The sequence below is a fragment of the Cnephaeus nilssonii genome (assembly GCF_951640355.1).
Source record: "Cnephaeus nilssonii genome assembly, chromosome: 24".
Taxonomy (NCBI): domain Eukaryota; kingdom Metazoa; phylum Chordata; class Mammalia; order Chiroptera; family Vespertilionidae; genus Cnephaeus; species Cnephaeus nilssonii.
This window is the reverse complement of record NC_137095.1, coordinates 11,500,635-11,523,515: the sequence shown is the minus strand read 5'-3', so window position 1 is coordinate 11,523,515 and position 22,881 is coordinate 11,500,635. Positions and strand designations below refer to the sequence as shown.

General features: G+C 49.0%; 2 protein-coding genes across 2 annotated transcripts in view; one reads left to right on the top strand and one right to left on the bottom strand.

The window, feature by feature from the left end:
- The window catches only part of RGMA (repulsive guidance molecule BMP co-receptor a), a 28,831-nt gene extending 24,872 nt beyond the window's left edge, over positions 1-3,959 (bottom strand). Inside the window, exon 1 of the mRNA XM_079763986.1 lies at positions 3,637-3,959. Within this exon, the coding sequence (XP_079620112.1) occupies positions 3,637-3,650 (14 nt within the window). The 5' untranslated portion in view covers positions 3,651-3,959. The remainder of the gene's footprint in view (positions 1-3,636) is intronic.
- CHD2 (chromodomain helicase DNA binding protein 2) overlaps positions 1-22,881 on the top strand; it is a 143,566-nt gene that overhangs the window by 117,439 nt on the left and 3,246 nt on the right. The window lies entirely within an intron of this gene.

The window sequence follows — 22,881 nt, the reverse complement described above, 5'->3', positions numbered from 1 at the left end:
AGCTAGGTGGGCTTCTGCCCCTAGAGATGGGCCCTTGACCCTGAAAGGAAGGGCCTGCGCATCACCTTGGCTTGGGTTTGCTTTGTCCTCACTACCTCTTGCTTCGGGCTCAGAATGGCAATATATTCCCTATCAGGTCCGAAGTCAGTAGATTCCAATAGCATCCACATACTCATGAAAAATCAGACACTTGGAGTTGAGGGATCTCCTTTCTCAAAATGCTCTCAACAGGGAAACATAAAAGCAACGTAAAAACCCTGCAGCACGGAAAAGACTGGCATCTGGCTTTCTCTGACCGTATGATCTTGAGATGGCCAAGATGCAAAGCCAGGTGCGCTTCAGGATAATAAGGGAAGCATCTGGAAACCAGTATGTTGAGAACTAAGTATCAGACGATGTGAGCTGCACTGGCTGATGTAAAAACAACATGAACTCCCATGTGTCCCATTTCAGGGCAAAATGACCCGCCAGACTCAGCAATGAGGGGATGAGGAGCGGGTCCGGACCTGTGAGGGGGTGCCCCGAGGAGCCTCATCATGTCTATAGGTGAGTCTGACCTCGTATGCACCCCTGGGTGAGGCATTTCTTGCTTTTTTCCACCGCCCTGTTCACGCTGCTCCTTCGTAGCATTACAGCTAAGGGAAGGGAGGGCCAAATACATAAAAAAAACAAATAAATGTCTGTCATTTGAATGGGGCTGGAGAGCAGACAGATGGGGAAACGTGGACCTCCCTTCCTCAGGTTGAAGTTCTGTTCAGTTTGTTGAGTGAATAAACAATGATGTTGTTTGGAAAACAAGGCCTTCGCCTACGGAGCCTCAGGAACACGGCAGACACGTATGCCATCTGACCTTCCCTGTGGGATTATAAGTCAAGTTCTCAGACGATGCTCTTTTTTTTTTTTTTAAATGGAAGGTGACTATGGACTCTTACAAAGGAAGCAAGTGTCACTGGCCTCAAAAACTTAGATTTTTCAAACTTAGGGAATGCTATTTTAAATATATTTTATTGATTTTTTTACAGAGAGAAAGGGAGAGGGATAGAGAGTTAGAAACATCAATGAGAGAGAAACATTGATCTGCTGCCTCCTGCACACCCCCCACTGGGGATGTGCCCCCAACCAAGGTACATGCCCTTGACCGGAATCGAACCCGGGACCCTCCAGTCTGCAGGCTCACGCTCTATCCACCGAGCCAAACTGGCTAGGGCTCGGACAATGCTCTTTAAGGGGGATTGCCTTTTCAGCGCACAGACATAGCAGATGCCAATGAGCCTGCGCTGGTTACCGATGAGACGTTTGTTGACGCTCAGTTTCGCGTGGGAATACCCCTTCCCTTTCCCTGGAGGCAGACTGCTGGGGAGATGGGTGATCACACCTCCGAAGGCGTGGCCAAATAAATTTGGGGGCCACGCACGGTAAAAGCACGCGCTTGAGTTGAATGCATTGGGTAGCGAGGCTGTAGGGGGAAAAGCACTTTAGATCTGCAGACCGCGGGCTGTACCCCTACACCTCTCTGGGCCTCAGTTTTTTCTTCTGAGAAATGGGGACACTGGGAGTGCGGCTCAAAAAACTCCCTGCCCCACTGCTGGGAATGCTCAGGACGTCTTCATTTCATTTTGCAGCTCCTCATCTAAGAATGCCTGCGTTGGCTCCCACGCTGGGTGGCTGGAGAGCCACAGGAAAGGGTCGTACTAACAGGAGCTACTCACGCCTCCATTCGGTATTACTACGCACACCGGGGAGGCAGCGAGTTGTGCCTAGGGAGGCTTGGGAGGAGAGAAAGCAGACGGAGGTTTCTCAGCGAAGGCCAGGAAGCCCTCCTTGAAGAAGTGCCACGTGACTGCAAGACCCTTTTTTGGGGTCACAAATCTGGTTATTGAATAAATACCTGCAAATGGAGAGACAGTTTGACGCAGCCTGGGGGGGGGGGGGGGAGGCAAGCCATCCAGCTTTCTACATGTCCACGCAGAGAGGAGGCACCTGGCCGCCATCTGGGAAGGAAGGATGGCAGCAGGACTGGTGAGAGAAGGAGACGGGGCCTCCCTTACCAGCATCCCTGCGCAGAGGGTCTCACCCCCCGCGGCGCAGGACACTGACCTACAAGGAACCAATGTCCCTGTCAGAGCAGGGGGCACCCAGCTCATTGCTAAGACCAGCAACACGCAGCCCCGGAGAATGCGGAGCTCCCTGATGTGGGGTGCCCCGCCCCGGCCGTTCCTCCGCTCTGCTCCATACCCCCATACCCAGCGAAGTCTGCCCCGTTGTTACTGGAGACCAAGTCCCTTATAAAGGGGGCTTGCCTGTCGCCTGCTGTGGCGGAGGAACGGCAGGAAACCTCTTCCTTGTAGATGGACAGACGGCTTTTTTGTGACACCGCACAGTTCCCGCACAGATTGGCAAGAGACCTCTCCAAGTTCCCCTCCAGCTGCCCTCCCGACAGCCAACCTCCTTTCCAGGGATCGTGGCTCAGGATTCCCCGGAAAACCACTCGGGAGAAGAGCAAGGTCCGCGCCTGGATTTTCCAGCTTTCTGCCAGAGGTGCCTGCAGAACGGGCACCCTCTTACCAGCAGGTACCATTTTGTTTCTGCTGGAGGACCCTAAAGCCAGATGGACAGGGGATGGATCTCCTGCCACTCAGCACGACCTGCAATTCTGTCCCTTGAACTCGGAGGCGGGGGACTGCAGACACACCGGGCATTACTCTCCCTTGGAGGCGGGTCCGGCCTCCCCGCCTGCCTGCCCCAGAAGATACCTTTGGTAGACAACACGCAACTTTGCAGCCTCAGGAGCTGGGAGCTCCCCATTTCCTCTAGATGGCGCGATTTCCCCTAATTCGTCCGCAAGACACCCTATTTATAAAATACATACAACCTAACGCCTTCGGACACCACACGGCATAATAGCAGCTCCAAGGCCCCATTAACAATCACCATTTGGGGGAACTGATTCTACCTCCGAGCAAATGCAATGTAAATACATTAACAGGATGCGTCCCCTCTTGGGCCCTCCCCCTAAATACACCTGCCCCCCTGTCTGCCGTGGCAGGAGCTAGGCGCGGAGTCACCGCCCTGCATGGCCCGAACCGGAGGGCCGCTTGGGAATCCTATCCCTTAGCGCTCAAGCCGAGTCCCGCATTTCCCGGCGCACCTGCGCTCCCAGCAAAGGGCAGCGGGGACCGAGCCCAGACCGAGACCTGCCCCAATGCCCCGGGCACAGGCGCTCCCCTCCCGCTCTGCAGCCGGCTTAGGAAGTCTGCGCAGGGCAGGAGGCGGGAGCCCGGCCAGCTGGGACAGCCCGGTGGCCAGCTTCGTCCTGGGCTCCCGGGAGGAGACGGTGCCGCAGGAGAGAGGGGGCTCCCAGCCCGCACGCAGTGGAGCCGTTCGCGGGGCCGTCCAACCACGCGCGCTGCCGGCTGCCTGGGGAGAGCCTTTTAGGAAAAAAAGAGCGAACACCAAACCACAAAAACTTTGCTGCCAAGAGCGAAAGCCATTGAGGCGCAGCGAAGCTCCAAATCTGGGCAAGAGGAGATGTGGGGTTGGAAAGGACCCAACCAGTGCGGGGGCCCCTGCAAGTGTCCGAGGCGCCTGGGGGAGCCGCGGCCAGCCGGGTCCCCTGCGCTCCCGGCCCGCGCTTACCTTGGCGGCTGCATGGGCGAAGAGTGGGTGCCGGGGCGCCGCTCGTCCGCCCCGGGGCGAGGAGGGAGGGGCTCGGCAGGCGCAGGTCCCCGCCGCCCCGGCCGGCTCAGCAGCGGACCGGGGTGCGCCGCCTGCTCCCGGGCTGCATGCTGCCGAGCGCCTGGAAGAGCCGGCCCGGGAGCGAACGGCTAGTGCGTCCTCAGCCCAGCGGCTCGGGCGGCGCAGCCCGCGCTCGGGAGACAACTGCAGAGTCGGATGGCTCGGGCCACCCCCTCCCTCGCCCGGCCCCCGCCTGCCGCCTCCAGTGCGGTGCCGCGAGGTTCCTTTGCGCGCAGAGGGGAGGGGGCGGGCCAGCGCCCCGGGCGCGGGCGGGGGGCGAGCGCCAGCGGAGGAGGAGGAGGTGGGGTGCGGGTTCCGATTGCCCCGCCCCGCCGCAGCCGCACCCTCCCGCATCAGCAGGGGTTGGGTGGCGCGCACGGGTTGGGGGTGCGTGGGCCAGTGCAGTGATCCCCGAGACACCCCCAACTTTCCAAATCTCCCGCTGGGGTGCCGTGGACAGCACGTTTTGCCCCCGCAATCCCATGATGGTGGTAGTGGTGGTGGTGGGTTTACTGTGAGGTCTCAGCCCTAAGAAGTGCTGCTGCTCTGCGGAGACGCACCTTTGTTCTATTGAGATTTTTTTTTTTTAAGATTCTGATTTTTAAAAATGTATAGAATATGTGTGAAATGGGTAACACACGATGCGTTCTTTCTTAAGGTTTCACATAACTACACAACTCGGTCTTATCTAGAGTAAAAAGGAGACCACACCACGTCTCCCCTCATTGCAGCCGCGCCCTAGAGGTAACCCTGGGTCAGGGTGTGCCCCGTTGCGGGTCCTCCCAGCCCTTGTTCTGCACTTTTGCACGCACACGTACCGAATGCAACGGGATTCGCACGGGCTTTTCCAAAGGATGTTTTAGCATGCAGCGCATGCACACACCCACCCGCGAGAACACAGCCTCGTGACTTCAGCAGTGCTAAGTCCCCAGACACCTCCAGAGTCCGAGGAAAGACCCTGGGTGGGGGGGAAACAGCGAAAAACCACCCCAACGCCATGTGCAAATGGGAAGAAACCCCGCTGGGGCGTGAAGTCAGCCTGAACACGCAGCTCACGCCCAAATGATCATCGCATCGCAGGGGTAGAGAGATTTGCTAGTGCATTTCAGACAGGATTGTGACCTTCCGTTCTTACAGAAAGCGAACTGCCTTGGATTTTGATAGGCTGGGGGAATCTTTGGATTTGCAAAATGAAAAGACAGCATCCGCTTTAAAGCACGATCGTTATTGATGCTTGTGGTCTTGAGGGATGTGGTTTGAACACAACGGCCTGCATCTTATGGGCCAAGTGTACTGAGAGAATCTATAGCTGGGATATAAATAAAATCCTGGATTTAGCAGGAAGGGGCCGGGTATTGGGATGGCTGGTTTCTATAATTAGTTCTGACCTTGGGCAAGGTATTGGGCGAACTGGGACACTAGAGGAGTTGTACTAGATGTTGGGTGAGCGTGTGTGTGTGTGTGTGTGTGTGTGTGTGTGCGCGCGCTCCAGCCCTAATATCCGGTGAATAGCTGATTTTTCACCTTTCAGCTAAGCTTTATTGTCAGTGCCTTTCTTTTTTTGTTAAATCCTCACCCAAGGATTTTTCCATCGATTTTTAGAGAGAGTAGAAAGGAGGGGGAGAGACACACAGAGAGAAACATCAATGTGAGAGAGACACCTCAACTGGTTGCCTCCTGTACACTCCCTGACCAGAGCCGGGGATCGAGCCTGCAACTGAGGTACGTGCCTTTGACTGGAATCGAACCTGGGACTCTTCAGTCCCCGGGGCCGACGCCCTATCCACTGAGCCACACCAGCCAGGGCTCAACTAAGCTTTATTATCTCCTTTGGAAATGGCTCTCCCAACACCTCATGCTTTGCTTCCTAACACTGATCTCACTTTGCAGTTATCCACTCATGAGGGTGACCCCTCCCAGGTAGGAGGGCAGGACCAGGACCGCCTGGGGTCCTCCGTGTATCCCCGGCACTTAGTACAGTGCCTGCTGGCACATAATAGGCACGCTACAAGATTCTGGGATGCCTAGCACCCAGATAATAGATTTCCTAGTGTTCTTCCAATGCCGCTGGGCATTTTCTGGAAGATCTGTAAGTGGAAACATCTCATTTTAAAACGAAGCCTTTGGGAAGTGCTCGGGAGGGTTTCCCCATGGTGGGGGACAAATAGCCCACTGTCTAGATGAGAACAGGCACTTCTCAGCTCAGCCACGGCTGCACAGGCAGCAGGCCAGCAGCTATTTACCTTGATGAGCGTGCGCTCCTGTGGAGAAGACAATGAATATTAATGCTGCTCATTAAGTCCTTGATTAAGTTGGAACCAGGCATCCTCCGTTGCAATACACAGATGAGCACTCAGAGTTGAATGAGGCCGTGGGGTGTGTTTAGGGTGCAAATTAACCAATGTATGGGCTTTCAACTGACAATCTAGAAACAACCCTAATAGAGAGTGCCGGGGAATGCATGCCTTCTTTACTGCAAAGGGGCAGAATTCCTTAGAAATGTGGACCGGAAATAGGCTAACCTGGGATGAAGGGTTAAAACAGTAAGGTCACCAAGACACGAGTGGATGAACTCAGGTCAAGATCAATGTCTCTATTCGTTTTTCTCTTGTCCAATGAGTATTGTTGCTAAGGGAGGGGTTAAAACCTGGCCTCATATTGCCCTGGTTTGCTAAGGGAGAGGTTAAAACCTGGCTCAATGGTTAGAGTGTGTAGGCCAGAGATGCCGAACCTATGACACGCGTGTCAGCACTGACACGCGTAGCCATTTCTGATGACACGCGGCCGCATGCCGAGGATGAAACATTTGCTGCTCCTGAGGATGAAACATTTGCGACTAGAGTCTTGGAGTTAGTTTTTTCCTCAAAGTGACACACTACCCGAGTTATGCTCAGTTTTTTGGCGAAGTTTGACACACCAAGCTCAAAAGGTTGCCCATCACTGGTGTAGGCCCTCCCTCTGAAGGGTCTTGGGTTTGATTCCCAGTCAAGGGCACGTAATACACCATTCAGACAGGTCCACTCAAGCTGTATGAAAAGTATGCATTCGTTCACTCACTCCTTTATCTAGTTCAGTGGTCGGCAAACTCATTAGTCCACAGAGCCAAATATCAACAGTACAACGATTGAGATTTCTTTTGAGAGCCACATTTTTTCAACTTAAACTTCTTCTAACGCCACTTCTTCAAAACAGACTCGCCCAGGCCGTGGTATTTTGTGGAAGAGCCACACTCAAGGGGCCAAAGAGCCGCATGTGGCTCGCGAGCCGCGGTTTGCCGACCACGGGCCTAGGAGATGAGAAGTTTAGCAGAGTGTGCCCTAACAATGAGAACCTTTTTCTCCTGGCTACTTTTTCTCGGGGGCACCGATCTACAAGTGCTGTGATTTTAAATCTTTTTAATCCGTGAAATGTTTTAATGGGGGCAAAATGACCTTGGGTTGCTCTGGAGATGGAAGGTGGGGAAGGAGGAGGGAGAAAGCGAAGAGCGAGGAGCAGAGGACACACACACTGCCAGGTCAGAAGGATCGGGTTTTAAACCCTGGTTCTGGCATTAGCTGAGTGGCCAGGGGGCCAATCACACAACATCGTTAACTGTCATTTTCATGTTTATAAAGTGGAAAGACCTTTCATTGGAGGGCTGGTGGGGACTCAAAAAGCTAAATCATATAAAATACCAAGAACGGGATCTTGAATTGGGCAGTGGGAATGCGGCCAAAGGCAGCCAGCATTTCCAGGTCTCCGTTCATCTTCTTCGCGTTCAAGACGGCAAGAAGCTGCCGAAACCGGTTTGGCTCAGTGGATAGAGTGTCGGCCTGCGGACTCAAGGGTCCCGGGTTCGATTCCGGTCAAGGGCATGTACCTTGGTTGCGGGCACATCCCCAGTGGGGGGTGTGCAAGAGGCAGCTGATCGATGTTTCTCTCTCATCGATGTTTCTAACTCTCTATCCCTTTCTCTTCCTCTCTGTAAAAAATCAATAAAATATATTAAAAAGAAAAAGAAAAAAAAGACGGCAAGAAGCTGACCTACTGTCTTAAAGCCAAACACAAGCCGTACTCACCGTTTCCAAGCTGTGGGTGACATCTCTCCAGAAACGAAGAAACAGGTACCACCAATGGACGCCGCATCACACTCCTGCGGCAGCCCCTGTGAGCTGCAGAGCTTCTTAGCATTGATGTCACCCCGTGTCACCCCGGAGAGCCGCCACAGGCTTGGGGGAGTCAGCCCAGTACAGCCCACCAGCCAGGTAGCCAGGTCTTTGGCGTCAGGAATGAGCTTGAGTCCTGGTGCTCGCGGGGTGTCTCGGTCTCAGCTGCCCTGCTGTAAACAGGAAAGTCAGGCGGTGTTCAGGCTGCCGGAGCTGACATTTACAAAGTGAAAGCTGTTTCTCCTGCCATCGCTAGGGATTACAAAGGAACTCATCTGATTACAAAGGAACCAACAAGAGGACTCCCTGGGATTAGCACAGTTTGTTCAGGCATCTTGTTTCTTGCTTCTCAAACTTGGTCCGGCTTTAGAAGGAGCTGGCTGGGGCTCTTGTTAAAAGTACAAGTTCCCGCCCTAACGGGTTTGGCTCAGTGGATAGAATGTCGGCCTTCGGACTGAAAGGTCCCAGGTTTGATTCCGGTCACTACTAATGACCCCGTTAGTAGTGATGTGGCCCAGCCTTCTCTCCATCTCAGAGCTGCCACCTCTGACATTAAGCTGCCCGGACAGCCTCCTGGGCATCTCAAGTCTCACCACCTTGGAGCATGAGGGGAAACTGGGACCTGCAGCCTTCCTTCCTCCTGGGGGGGCAAAGTATAGTGATGGGGGAGTTCAAAGGTCAAGACGGAAAGGAGGACAGATTCCCAAGGACCCGGTGCTCTTGCACAGCCATCTGCTGTTGCCTGGGGTCAGAGCCACATTTCCCCCACATTTCTCCCTTCTCCCGATTAGAAATGTCACCCTTGAATTGAGACAGTGGTTAAATACTTCTAAATAATTCATCATTTCTTTAAATTGCTGCCCCTCTGCCTGCTTATGCTTTTCTGGTTGCTTTTGCTTGTCTTTCTCTCTTTTTAATTCAAAAGCAGTATTAAAAATTTATGAGCACCTACGCAATCACATATACCCGTGATCACTTGCCTAGGGAGAGGTAGGCCCCCCCCCACCCTCACTCCCCGCCCTTCACCCTTCAAGTCAAAATCAATACCAGGCAAGTTAAAGGTTCCAACATCAGCCTGTCTCTTTCCTGCTCCTTTAGGAACAGAAATGAGGGCCAAATCTATGTATAGAGGTTTGGCCCGAATGAAGCTCAAGAGCTTTTTATTCCGTTCAACAACTCTGACAGGCGCTGGGTCCCAGCAGATTTTAAATAGAGCAAGAATACATTCTGTGACAAAGAGCAATGAGGGCAGAGAAAGTAGGGAATGGAAAATGGAATGCGACTTTTATTCTGCCGTGACTTCAAAAAGACGGGAAAACAGGAGTGGGAGCTGATGTGGAAGAGAAAGCTCTGGAACATTTGGAGTCCTTCTTAGAAAAGTAGCTGACCCTGGAAAAGGGGGAAGGGAGGATCATAGGTGAATGTTTGAGGAGGGCAGATAAAAGGCATTCTAAAGAAAATAGGACATACATAGAGTATACATGTGTTACTATTAATCCTCACCTGAGGATATTTTTTTAGAGAGTGGATGGGAGGGGAGAGAGAAACATCGATGTGAGACACAACCACTGGTTGCCTCTCCCACAGGGGGCCGGAGATTGAGTCTGCAACTGAGGTACATGCCCTTAACCTGGAGGTGACCCTTCCGTCTGAGAGCTAATGCTTTAACCACTGAGCCAAACCGGCCAGGGCTAACTGCGTGCATAGGATGCCCCTTTTGCAGAATGTGCGAGGAGGGAAAATGATCAATGGGATTACCCCGAGGAGAGGAACAGGGATGGAGGCCAGGTTAGGTGGGAGATTCATTTTTTCTGAGTATGTTTCAGAATCTTAAAAATGTCTGCCATTTGCACGTTTTGCTTTTTCAGAAAAAAAAGGTAAACAGATACATACATGGGTACACAAAGTGGGGAATGATTTTAAAAAGTTTTTCTTTTTTTAAAAAATTGATTTCAGAAAGGAAGGGAGACAGAGAGAGATGGAAACATCCATGATGAGAATCATGGATCGGCTGCCTCCTGCACGCCCCACGCTGGGGATCGAGCCCGCAACCCCGGCCTGTGCCCTGGAATTGGGAATCGAACTGTGACCTCCTGGTTCGTAGGTGGACGCTCAGCCACTGACCCACACAGGCTGGGCAAGTGGGGGCAGCTTTCAAGAGGTGTAATTTGTGGTGGACGAAAAGAAATCGGAAATGCATCGATTATTGATAGAGGACACGTTCCTGCTTCGTAAATATTTGTATGTCTTACACGCATGGAAAAACCTGGTTGCACTACGCTGCACCCTACAAAATGACTTTACTTGTAGGTCAAAAAAAGAAAAAAAAAAAGAAAAGGTAGAATCTGGACTATTTTACATGGTTTAATGGAGGGTTTTTCACTTGGGCACCACAGTGGTCCCTTATTCTGGGGGATCCGTTCCAAGACCCCCAGAGGATGCCTGACACCCCAGATAGTAATGAACCCCAATTATACCCCGTGCTTTTTCTATCCTTACCTTTTCACTAAAGGAAGCACGTGCGGCTTCTCTTGGGCTTTTCCGAACGGCCAGCGGCACCCCTTCGGCACTCCGAGGCCATTAGGAAGTAAAATAGGGATCACGTGAACAAGAGCACCGAGATCCCGCCACCGTCACGTGACCAGCCAGCCGCTCACGGCGCGATGAACGTGGGAAACGTCAGCCACGCGCAGCTGCGTGAAGGGAGCGTCGAGTCCCCGCGGACTGGACACATCACGCGGGAGGAAGCAGATCGCGCGGGACGGAGCAGGTCACGTCACGCGAGACTTCGCCACGCTTCTTCTCAAAATGGCGCGGTTGAAAACTTAGGCCTTGCTTCTTTGTGGAATTTTTCCTTTAGTATTTTCAGACCGCGGCTGTCAGCGGGTAAGTGAAACTGTGGATGCGGTTGTGGGGGGTGCGGGGGCACCATGGACCGACATTTTGATAATTGTGTTGTCTTGCGGGGCTGTCCTGTGAGGTGTAGGCTATTGAACAGCAAACCAGGCCTCTATTAAGCCAAAACCCGAGCGGCACCTCCCCAGTCACAACCTTGCATGTGTTGTTTTTTTTTTTTTAATTTAGTTAATTTATTTTAAAAAATATATATTTTATTGATTTTTTTACAGAGAGGAAGGGAGAGGGATAGCGAGTTAGAAACATCGATGAGAGAGAAACATCCATCAGCTGCCTCCTGCACTCCCCCTACTAGGGATGTGCCTGCAACCAAGGTATATGCCCTTGACCGGAATCGAACCTGGTACCTTTCAGTCCACAGGCCGACGCTCTGTCCACTGAGCCACACTGGTTCGGGCCCTTTCATGTTTTCTCTGTCTCGGGCAGACCTGCCAATATAGTTTGTGGGGCCCAGTGCAAAATAAAAATCGGGGGTGGGGGGTTGCACAACAATTAAGAATTTCTGGGGTCCTTCTAAGTGTGGTTCCCATTCCACCGTGCACCTTACACACCTATGAAGCGGACCGTGGTCTCCAGACACGGCCACATGTGAGCACCACTGGTTTAATTGAATGTATGCAGGGCTGCATATAAACATGCTCCAAGGCCTAAAGCACATCTATTTTTTTTTTTTTTAAGTTGCACGAAGTCTTAAAAATGAGGTGGTAGATCCTCAAGGCCTGCCCCCTGCTTTTGTAAATGGAGTTTTATTGGAAAACAGCCATGCTCACTTTTGTTGACAATATTGTCTGTGGCTGCTTTCCATTGTGGCCGCAGGATTACGAAGTTGCAACAGAGACTGTATGGCCTGCAAAGCCTCACATGTTTATTATTTGGTGTCTTCCAGAAAAAGTTTGCTGACCTTATTGTAGATGATTGAGCGTTCAACCTGTGGTGCTGGAGGAATAGATAGGATTAGCTAGAGCAGTGGTCGGCAAACTGCGGCTCGCGAGCCACCTGCGGCTCTTTGGCCCCTTGAGTGTGGCTCTTCCACAAAATACCACGGCCTGGGCGAGTCTATTTTGAAGAAGTGGCGTTAGAAGAAGTTTAAGTTTAAAAAATTTGGCTCTCAGAAGAAATTTCAATCGTTGTACTGTTGATATTTGGCTCTGTTGACTAATGAATTTGCCGACCACTGAGCTAGAGTGTCTCAGATGTAATCCTTTAGTCCTTATTCGCACAATCTAGAACAGTTGTGGTTTTTGTTGGGAGGCAATAGACAACTACTCTGGTTCATTTAAGCAGAGGAGAATTTATAGGTAGAACATTGGGGTACTCACAATCAATGGGTGGCTTAATTAATGCGTTGAGTGTGTGTGGAATGCACAAGAAATAATACATTGTCTTCTTTTGGGGCTTCTGAGCTCTGTTGGTCCTCAGAGAAAATTATCTGAGATATAATTTGCACGTGAGAGAAAATTGCCAGGATGGAAGCTATTTGAGTGTTAAAAAGAATCGCAGGCTAAACAAAGGTAGTGTCTAGGTTAGTCGTTTTTATCCAAACATGTCCCTTTTTATTTCTCATATCCTTTTACATTTGTTACTTTCTTTTTCTTCATTTTAAAAAGGTTACATTTTGGGGGAGAAGTGTTTGGTGAAAGCAGTTGAAAGGAAGGAGGTCTGATGGAAACTCAAGTAGCTTTGCATGAGTAATAATAATTATTATGATGATAGGTTTCCCCCCCCCTAAGCCTTCTGGGTGGGTAGTATTTGCAAATTAAACACACTATAAAATATTCAACCCCTTGCCACATCTCGGTTGCTTTGCTTAATCCCCCTGCTCGGGCTCTCGGGCGAGCTATTCCCTAATTAATTATTAAATTCCCATTTGCACAGTGTGCACAGGATAATGAAATTCCAGCAGGCCCCGAGAAAAGCTAAGCATCGCCTTCTGGAGAAGGCTGCTGGCTTTCCCGGGCTTGGGTCCTTCTTCTAGCCACGGGTCCCTTCCCCTGTGTCTCCCTCAAGGACTCATGGAGGATTTGGCTGGTGACGGAAGCTGTTCCGACCTTCAGTAACCCAGGATTCCACGATCCTGGTCTCAGCCCCATCCCACCCACAGCTCGGCCACTGAGGAACCATATGGCTTTATAAGGAAGTTCTCAAACTCATCCTAGGCTTACTTTACGGACGGCCCCTAAGGTTCATTGTTATTCCCCTATTACTTCATTTTTGGGTGCGTTTTTTCCATGCAGCAGAAGATCAGTTTTTCACCAGTCGTTCAGCAAGGTGTTGTTTGAAAGCCATGCCGTCCTCCCTGTATCTCTGAAAAACAGACTCAGAGCACATGGAAAAGGGATGGTGGGCATCTTGGGTGAAGAGGCAGAGTTGCTGTGGCAGATGACGTGGATGGCTGGGTACGGGGGAGGGGGGGGGAGCTGATGACCCTGGTGTAATTTGGGGCTCCACAAAGCGGACTCACTAATGTGTAAACACGTTTCTGAGACATTCCATTGTGGTCTCCTTAGGCTGTTCTTGTTGGGAGCTGTGTCTTTGGGTGGAGTTTTTGTATTGAAAAACCAGCGCTTAGCCCGGCATTGTAGCTCAGTGATTGTCAACTTATGAACCAGGAGGTCATGGTCTGATTTCCCGTCAGGGCACATGCCCGGGTTGCGGGCTCGATCCCCAGTAGGAGGTGTGCAGGAGGCAGCCGATCATTGACTCTCTCTCATTGTTAATATTTCTATCTTTCTCTCCCTCCCTCTCTGAAATCAATAAAAATATATTAAAAAAGCAACAACAACAAAACCAGCACTCACTGGCCAATGTTTTCTTGAGATACACAGAAGAGAGTTATTCGTAAAAAGGCTGATAGTTGAGATTTCTTGGTGTCATTTCAGAGCATCTCAAAGTTTTCTGTCCATACAAATCATCTGGTGGTTTTGTTAACATGCAGATTCTGACTCTGGGAGCCTGAGATCCCACATTCCTGGGGAAACTCCCAGATGTTGCTGATGCTGCTGATCCATGGACCACACATTGAGTAATAAGAGGTTGGGAGACAAGAGCAAACTTGTAAATAAAGGAGAAATCAGACTTACAAATGAAGGGGAAGATCCAACATGCTAAGCTCATGTGTACTTTTGTTTTTTTAATTAAAGGCATGATTAGCAGAGACTAGCACAAAGCCAGCGATAAACTTTTTTCTTAAGCATATTATCATTTTTACATTTCAATGAAATGTTAAAATTTAGAAGTGGATTTAGAACTGAGTCTGTTGTTGACCTGATGTAATTGTGAATCTGTTTTAATAGCAGCTGGGTGAGTCTTTTAAGATATTTTATGATCTCTCTGACCTCTTTCTCCATCTGTCCAATGGGGATTTTAATAGGACCCAGGGAGGTTATATAGCTGGTATCACTGGTGTGGATCTTGGAATTGCTTTGATTTGGGTTCAGATCTTAGTTGAGTGTTGTTGTTTTTGTTTTGTTTTGTTTTGTTTTAATGCTTCTCTGGGCCTCGTCCTCCTCATCTGTAGTACAGGATCCCACTCGACCTGTCTTAGAGGATTGTTGTGAGGGGCCTGGTGCATGGCAGGTGCTCACCGTGGTAGGAACGGCTGAGGTCTGTCAGCCGGTGGAAACCCCGCCTTTCAGCTGGTCTAAGATGAAAATGCCTGCAAAGGGGCAGGGAGGAGAGGGTGGGTTGAAGGTTTGGAGTCCATTGTTCTTCTCTTTCACATTTGTGGAATGTTCACTGTCGTACAACTATCATGTGAGACTCTGTGGGGCACTTGGATAGCAATCTGAAAGGGAGCCTGTAAGAAGGTAGTTGAAAGCCTGATGGAAACAAAATAAATGTCAAATCAGAGACAAGTTTAAAAAAATAGTCTCCTTCTGTGAGGCTGACTGATCTGAATGGCCCATTGGTTAACCAAAATCACGAGGTTATTCGACTGTGAGTTGTGAGAATAAAGGTATTATGGAGGAGCAAAGAGTCAAGTTGCAGTGACAGCCTTATTGCTGACGGCCACCACTTCTGTGTTGGAATCCTCAGAAACTCCAGTTCTCCAACCGAAGTAGCAATCAGAGCAGTGCACGCAGTACACCAGGAAATGTGATATTCCACCCCATTTTCTACATGGCAAGACCGTGCCACGAGAGTGGGCAGGGGTGTTGGAGCTGAGTTAGATGAATTTGCATGGGTTGATTGGATGTTCAGGGAGTGGGCCTGCATGTGAGTTTGCAAACTGGCGGCCTGTAGGCCATGTTCAGCTTGCAGATGTATTTGTTTGCCCTTAAGCATATTTTATACTTTGGATTAGCCATCAGCATTAAAAATATTGGAGATTTTAGCACTAGCTGGTTTGGCTCAGTGGGTAGAGCATGCCTACAGACTGAAGGGTCCTGGGTTTGATTCTGGTCAAGGGCCCGGTCAAGGGTACGTACCTCGGTTGCAGGCTCAATCTCCAGTCCTGGTCGAGGCACGTGTGGCAGGCAACCAATTGATGTGTCTCTCTCACATCGATGTTTTTCTCTGTCTTATCCCCTCCCTTTCTCTCTCTAAAAAATGAATGGAAAAATATCCTCGGGTGAGGGTTAACAAAAAGAAATTTGGAGATTTTATATTAAAGTTTAGATTACCAACTACAAAAATAAAATGAATAATTCTGGGCTGTGTTCTTGTGTGGTAGCAATCTGTTGGCTCGATAAAAGATGGGCCCATTAGGTAAACAGACCTGAGGTAGGTCAGAGTCTCTGCCCAGATTGCTTCCCTATTCACAGTCTCTGCTTAGCCTCTGTAGGCATTTTAATTTGTGACTGTGTTGTATTTTTGTCAACTCTTTAATTTATCCTCTAACTTCTGCTTGAGAGCAGATAAGCTGTGTTCTGGGTTTTTGCCCTTCCAATATCTCCATTCCCTTAAAGCCTTGTTACCAGGAGCCCTGGACAGTGAAAGGAACTCGAAATCAGAACATGTGGGTGTAGGTCTAGGTGTTGGCAGTCTTTCCAAGTCTCAGCTCCTTTATTTATAAGATGGCAACTCATAACAATTAAGTGGGCAGTAAGTGGGAAGTCTTCTTGAACTCTAAAGGGTAGTGGAGACAGAGAGAATCTCGGGAGGGAGAATGGAAATGTTTTGCCTCCAGACTGGTGAGGGAGATAGAATTGATGTAGACAATTATATAAAATCATATATTCTAGAGAGATGTTCGGGGAAGGGGGCAGGTGCTTGATTCTGTCTCAAGGTGGGAGGCAATCCAACAGGCTTCATGGAGGAGGTGACCAGATGAGTTTTGAGGGAATATTTGGCTTTACTAGCATGGCTAGATAATCTAATGCTTCTATTAATTAAAATGTACAGGCTTCCGGGTAGCTTATTTTAGGAATTATTCTAGAGCCATAGATTGTCCATTGGCTGTGGGGAAGAGGGCTCTGGCCAGTCCTCAAGTGTCCAAGTGTCCCGCTGAAGCTGGCTTGGGAAGTTCAAAGTGACAGACTGACATTTCTCCCACCAAGCCTCCTCAGTTGTTGGTGAGAGAAGAAAATGAACATTTCTGAAAGAGGACCTTTATGAGAAACTTTAAGTAACTGGTTCGTGTGAGAGTCAGGACAGAGTTAAAAGCAGGATTTTGGCCCTTTGCATCTGGAGCCATCAGTGTGCATTGAAGACTGGAGAAAATAATGTAATCTGATTGTTCCATGGGGTCATTTCTGGGAATATGAAGACATTTTTCCCAAACTGGAAGTTCGTGCACCGGGAGAGCATCTCAGTGCTTTGTCCTGCATCCTTCCTTGGCTGCCCCTCCCGGGCCCCCTGCTCTATTCACAGCAGACACCAGTTCCCCCCGAAACTCGGCTTACTGAATGTGACCCAGTTTTTCCCCCTTAGAGCTATATTAAGGTTGAAGATGCATTTGGCTGCTCAAGACAACCCAGCCTGCTTCTCCTCTCTGCATTGCATTTGGCAAATGTCTTCTGCTGAAAGAATGCTGAGAATTTCCCTTTTCATCATGTCAGATCATCTGGCTTGGGCTGGCCCTTCCCCAGCAGCCCAGTGGATGCAGCTGGAGCAGGGTGGGGCCCAGGCGGATTGCTGAGCTAGGAGCGATGGCCTTCCCTTGGCTTGAAGGTCACAGTGGAGTAGGGCTGACCAAGGCCAGCGTGTCCCATGGGGTGGGGGAGACGCCCAGTCTGAGGCACAATTGGAAAGAGAGAGGGCACAGAGAGCTCTTTCCCAAATGTTCATTGGGGAGCCTTGACAGGTGGGAGAGGGTGATGTGAGGCCTGCAGGGCTTGGTGCCCACAGGGACATTTATGGGAAGTTGTACACCTGGGGAAAGTTGGGGTGATCCGTCCAAAGTCAGCAGACGAGGCCAACCAAAATGCCAGGTGCAGAGTGGCAGGATACAATTCAGAGAGGTTCGATTTTTGTTTGCTGTATTTTGCACAATCATTGAGAGGTTGAAAGTTACCATTTCAGAGCCGGACAGATCTGGATTTAAACATAGGCCAACTTGCCTCTTTTTGCCCCAGTGGCTACACCATTTCTTCAGTTGAAGATACTGACTTCTAGAATAAGACAGTTTCCAACCCCTAAGTCTGTCCCTTCCCAGTTTTGAACCTCAGATGAATCATGTTTTTGAAAAGTTATGATAATCAAAATAACTGATCCATGTAAAGTTTTATAATTTTAGACAATTCTTCAGGAATGAGATTGTGTAGACACTAATCAGTTAATATATACCACTTCCAGGCGTGATCTAATAGACATAGAAGAAACCCATAGACAGAGACAGTGCATGTTTTCCAGGCCCACATGGGGCATTCCATAAACTGACCACAGTCTAGGTCTCTGAGTCTCAGGCCCTAAGGACTCCATCCTCACAACTTCCCTGTATTCATGGGATGAGCCCAGCTCCATTGCTGAGCTCAGTTATTGTTCTGCACTCTCAGTGCCCATAGTTCTTGAAAACTTAATGTCAAATGAGAACATTAAGCTGCATAATCTAAATGTAATGTAATACAAATTATGTAAAATTTACAATATTATTTTTTTATGGATAAGTACTTGGATTAGTAAAAGCACAAAGACAGGGAAGGAAGAACTTACCCAACTAGGGATGACTATTTCAGAAGTTACTTAAATGGTATCAGAAATGTGATATCAATACTTCTGAGACAAAGGTATTATTTAAAAAATAAAAGATCTGAAATAAATGTGGCAAGTCTATATGTTAAATCTAGGCTGTGTATATTTAGAAGACTGTCCAATCCCTTCATATTCCTTTATGTTTGAGATTACTAGGGGGAAAAAAAAGGTGCAGTGTTCAGATGTCATTGGTGGTCAGCAAATTTTAAGTTTTGTCCAGACAAGTTTTAGTAGAGCATTCAGTGAGCTAAGGTGGGTAAGGTTTCCTTGGGCAGTACCCAGGATGGGCTCACATCCTCCTTCCCTGTCTGTCTTCTGTGAGGTGCATACTGCAGGGCCAGGCTGACTTTGGGGGTTGGGACGACAGCAGCACTCTCTCCTATGGTCTGCTCTCCCACAATCTGGGAGGCCCCAGGGGTACTGGAACCATTAGAGGCTGGGGGAACATAGCTGAGCCTCATTTCCCTCCATCCAGGACAGCGAGACTCCCTACTGCCCAGCCCTGCATGTCACACCTGCCTGGCCAGTCAGGGAGTGATGGATACTCCTAGCTGCCCCATTTCTCCATTTTTCTGCTGTATTACTCATTAATACCCGCCCTGATCTCCCCTTAGGCTGTGGACTTTCTTACCTTTTCAGTATAATTAGCAAACCTATTATACAATAAAAACATGGCTTGGTTTCCATGGTGATTTGCATGTTCTGTCTCATGATGCTTTCTGAGGAGCCTATCTTAATCTTCATCAGCCCTACCGCAGCTAGTCTCTGCCATATCTCATTACGGGGAAAGTTTCCTTAAGAAAATATTGTATTTCCTAATGCTCCTTTCACCAGGGCAAAAATCCCAATGTATAGCATGATGACTATAGTTAACAATATTGTATTGTATACTTGAAATTTGCAAAGAGAGTAGACCTTGAATGTTCTCAAAACACGCACGCACAGAGTATTAACTAGTAGCATGTGAAGTGATGGATGTGTTGAATGATGTTATTGTGGTAATCTTTTTACAATACATACATACATCAAGTCATCACGTTGTGAACTTTAAGTATATAATATTATTCATCAATTATATCTCCGTAAAGCTGGGGAAAATTTGCATTTTGGAAACAAAGGCTTCTTGGGTTCAAATTCATTTATATGCCTGTAATGCAGCCTGTAATTGAGAGGAACTTGTTTCTAATCACGAATGTTATTATCATCAGCAGATATTAAGCACTTAGCATACGTGCTGTTAAGAAGCTTCGAGACACCTGGGATTTGTGTCTGTGGCCACTCCATGGATTTGTGCAGCGAAACCTTGAGGATTGCATTCAGAGACCTGTAAAAACTGCACGTGGGATTTCAGTGTCCTTGTGCACGGTTTGCAGATGGCAAGCATTGAGAAATGTCAGGTTGGTTGGAACAAATCATTTTGAGTCCTCCCCAGTGGGAGACAGACAGTGTGGACAACCTCTTAATGAATATAGACTTGCACCATCCAGCTGCGTCTATGACTGTTGCAGTAATTTAAGGGAATTTGTTATGGGGTAACTTGACTGATTGCAGTCAGTAAGCAAGAAGCTGAGAAGCCAGCCTGAACTGCATGAGGGTCTCATGAATGACTTCTCTCCATTAACCCTCCCTGCCCCTGGAACACCTCAAGAACAGTCTTAAGAAATGCCTGCCAAAGAGTCCTGTGGTCTGATCCAGCACTGGAATGCATCTGGCAGGTTCCCTTCACTGTTGCTGCTCAAGGTGTGGTCCACAGAATGGCTCCTTCGGTTTCAGCATCAGCAGCAGCTGGCCCTTGTTAGAAATAGAAATTCTCAGCCCCATCCCAGACCTACTGCATCAGAAACTGGCCCAGTAAGCTGTGTTCTCACCAGCCCTCCTGAGAATTCTGGTGCGCACACAAGTTTGAGGACCACTGGACTTGGGCGAGACCATAACAGAATGTAAGTAGAGGCCAGTTTTAATATCTATCACGCTTTATTGTGGTCCACGAGAATTATGAATTGCAAGTTATGTGTCTTCTCAATTCCCGTGCCCAGCCCCCTACCCCGCTTCATTCCTCCTAGCATCTTCTCTGCCTTAGCATGCCACATCCCTCTGGCTTCACACCACAGCTCCTCCAAACATAGCTCTCACTTCACACCCTACGGGGAGAGTTCTGTTTCTGCACATATTGCAACTGCCAGAATTGACAGGAGTGACATTTATTATAAAACATGTATTTCATTTTATCACATCTTCCAACAACCAATATGACATTTCTTCCAACCCCAGACGAATCTAGGAATAGAAGGAGTTCAGCAAGTAGTGTTCGAGGGCGACATTTCATGATTACTCCACTCTCTTGTGACAGAGGAGTGGCTCTTACTTTGACAATTGAATTAATAGTCAGCATTTCATCTATTAGCATTTAGAACTAATCAGTATTTATAACCATCTCTCCCCAATACAACAAGTACAAGAGCCTTGGTGCACTTAAAAGTCATATATATATCAGCTTTTGTGAGATAGAATTCACATACAGTACAACTGACCCCCATTTAAAGTATACAAGTCAAAGATTTTTTTGTATATTCACAATGAATTTTAGTACATTTTTATCACCCCCCAAACAAACCCTGGATCCTTTAGTCATCACCCCCAAATACTTCTTTCCCCCTAAATAACTATGAATCTATTTTCTGTCTCTGTGGATTCATCTATTCTAGACATTTCAGTTATTTCCAGTAAATGGGTTTACACAATATGTGGTCATCTGTAACTGGCTTAGCATAGTGTTCATCTGTGTTGTAGCATGAATCAATACTTCATTCCTTCTCATGGGCAAATCTTTGCATTTTACTTCCCTACACCTTTATCGTCACCTTGCCACTTAAGTTGGATTTTAGTTGTAGACAGTGCATATTTTCTTTTTTATAACAATCAATAGTTATTTACAGTTAGTTTCAGCAGCATTTTCTTCTCCCCTTCACCTTCCTCTTCTTCTCTTCCCCCCCGCCCCCAACCTCATCCCTCATGGTGGGAACCAGATTCTTACACAGAGTGGTTGTTAAGCGGTTCGAACCTTATTGCCAGGGAGACAGATTCCATTCTGAAGACGCCCTTTCTTTCACTGTGGCAGCCCAGGGTGGAGCAGGTGTCCACGTTTACATTAAGCTGCATTATCACCTTCTGAAGAGCCCTGGCAGCCCATTCCGCTGCAGTGTTCCCTGATTCCTGCCTACCGGGCAGGCCTGGAGTTAGCTGCCTAATGCCACCAGCCGGGCAGGCTAGGCCGTCACTGGTCTCATCGATGAATACCGTGGGCCTGTGCAAACTCAAGTGCATGCCCCCTCACCCCCAGCACCGTCTCCTCAGGCTTTCCACTTTTCAACTGCCCCACGCAGGTCCCTCACCACAGGTCACTTTGCCCAGGTGACACTTGATTGCAAAGGACATGGGAGAAGTGGCACAATTTTTTTCTCCCTCTGCTCCTTGTGATAGAACGGTGAGATCCCTCTTGAAGCCGCTTGGGGGAAATAAGACTTCGAAATGCCATAGAAATGGTGGGTTTGGTCAGCAACAACAGAGCCTGACTTTGCTGAACACTTCAGCGCACCGGCTGCATTCGACGTGTTTCAGCACCTCTGCTTACCCTGCAGTGATGAAAGTCTCTTGCAGTGTTACAAAGAATCGAACCCCATGACGACTAGATTTCCAGGGAGAGCAGGAGTTAAGGTTCCATGCAGGCTCCTTGGGAGGCACAGAACCCGTGCTCTAGCCCCTGGAGACCGTGCAGCCTCCCCTCACCCCACCATTCCTCCAGCCCTGGCGTTCCCAGCCCTCCAACAAGGCCGTGCCTTTCTTGGTCCCTGACGCCCCTCGCCCTGCTTTCTGCCTCACTCCACAAATCTCCTCGATTTTCCTGACCATCTCCTTGCTCACCCAGCTCAGTTTGCTGCTCCCTCCTTGTCCTCTCCTGGTAACCTGGGCATGCCTCTCTCTCAGCCCTGATGACACTTCATTGTCATTGTCTGCATCTATCTAGGCTTTGAGCCTTGGGGGCAGGACCTCTGTCTTCTCAACTCCCATCCTGAGCGCCATGCTTGGCACACAGCAAGCAATGGCTGACTCACTGAATAAAGCAGCCACATGGAAGATGTGTTCCCCTTTTCACCCAGGCCACAGTGTTCTGAAGCCACAGTGACAGGGCTTGGTGGCACTTGTAACCCTGATGGCTCGCTCGCTCTGCCTTTCGTAACTCTAAAGCACGCTCTCTGCCCCACAAATCAATCAAGGCTCACGTGATTGTTGTGCACTTTGGTTAATTGCAAACCCTATCAGTTCCCATAAAAAGCTGGCATTTTACATAAAGTTGAAGCAGGCCACTGGCTTTGAAAGTGCACGTGATGCGGTTTCCTGATGGGTAAGGAACTTAGGGGAATATTTATGACGCTCACGGATGGCATCCTAGCTATTGTCCATGTTCCTTTTTATGGCATCATAAAGATTGCTTTTTACGGTCAGGCTGGCTGACATCTTCATCAAATCCCCTCATGCGCACATGCACCGAAGGAGCATTTGTGCAATGAGCAACATTTCAGCAACATTCAACAAAGCTTTATTGAGTGCCTGCTATGAGCCGGGCACTGAGTAATGGGGTTTGTCTCCAGAGCTTTCAAATCTGCTAAAAATATTCTCAATTTCACAAGCAGGGAAAAATAAATAAAGAAAAATCGTTTGCTCTAGTCTCCCCTGTGGGGCCCACTGGGTGAAAATGCCCCTAGAGCTGGCCAGGGAAATGAAGCCTCTCTTCACGGACCTTCCAGAGCTCCTGAAAGGCCCTGTCTCCAGCTGGCTCTGGAGGACTTGCTCATTAGATTCTGCACACAAGCTCTGTTTCCTAGCAGCTGAGCCTCCGGGCACCCTGTGATCCCTCAGCCCTGGGAACTTGCCTCACCCAGTCCCAGAGCCTGGG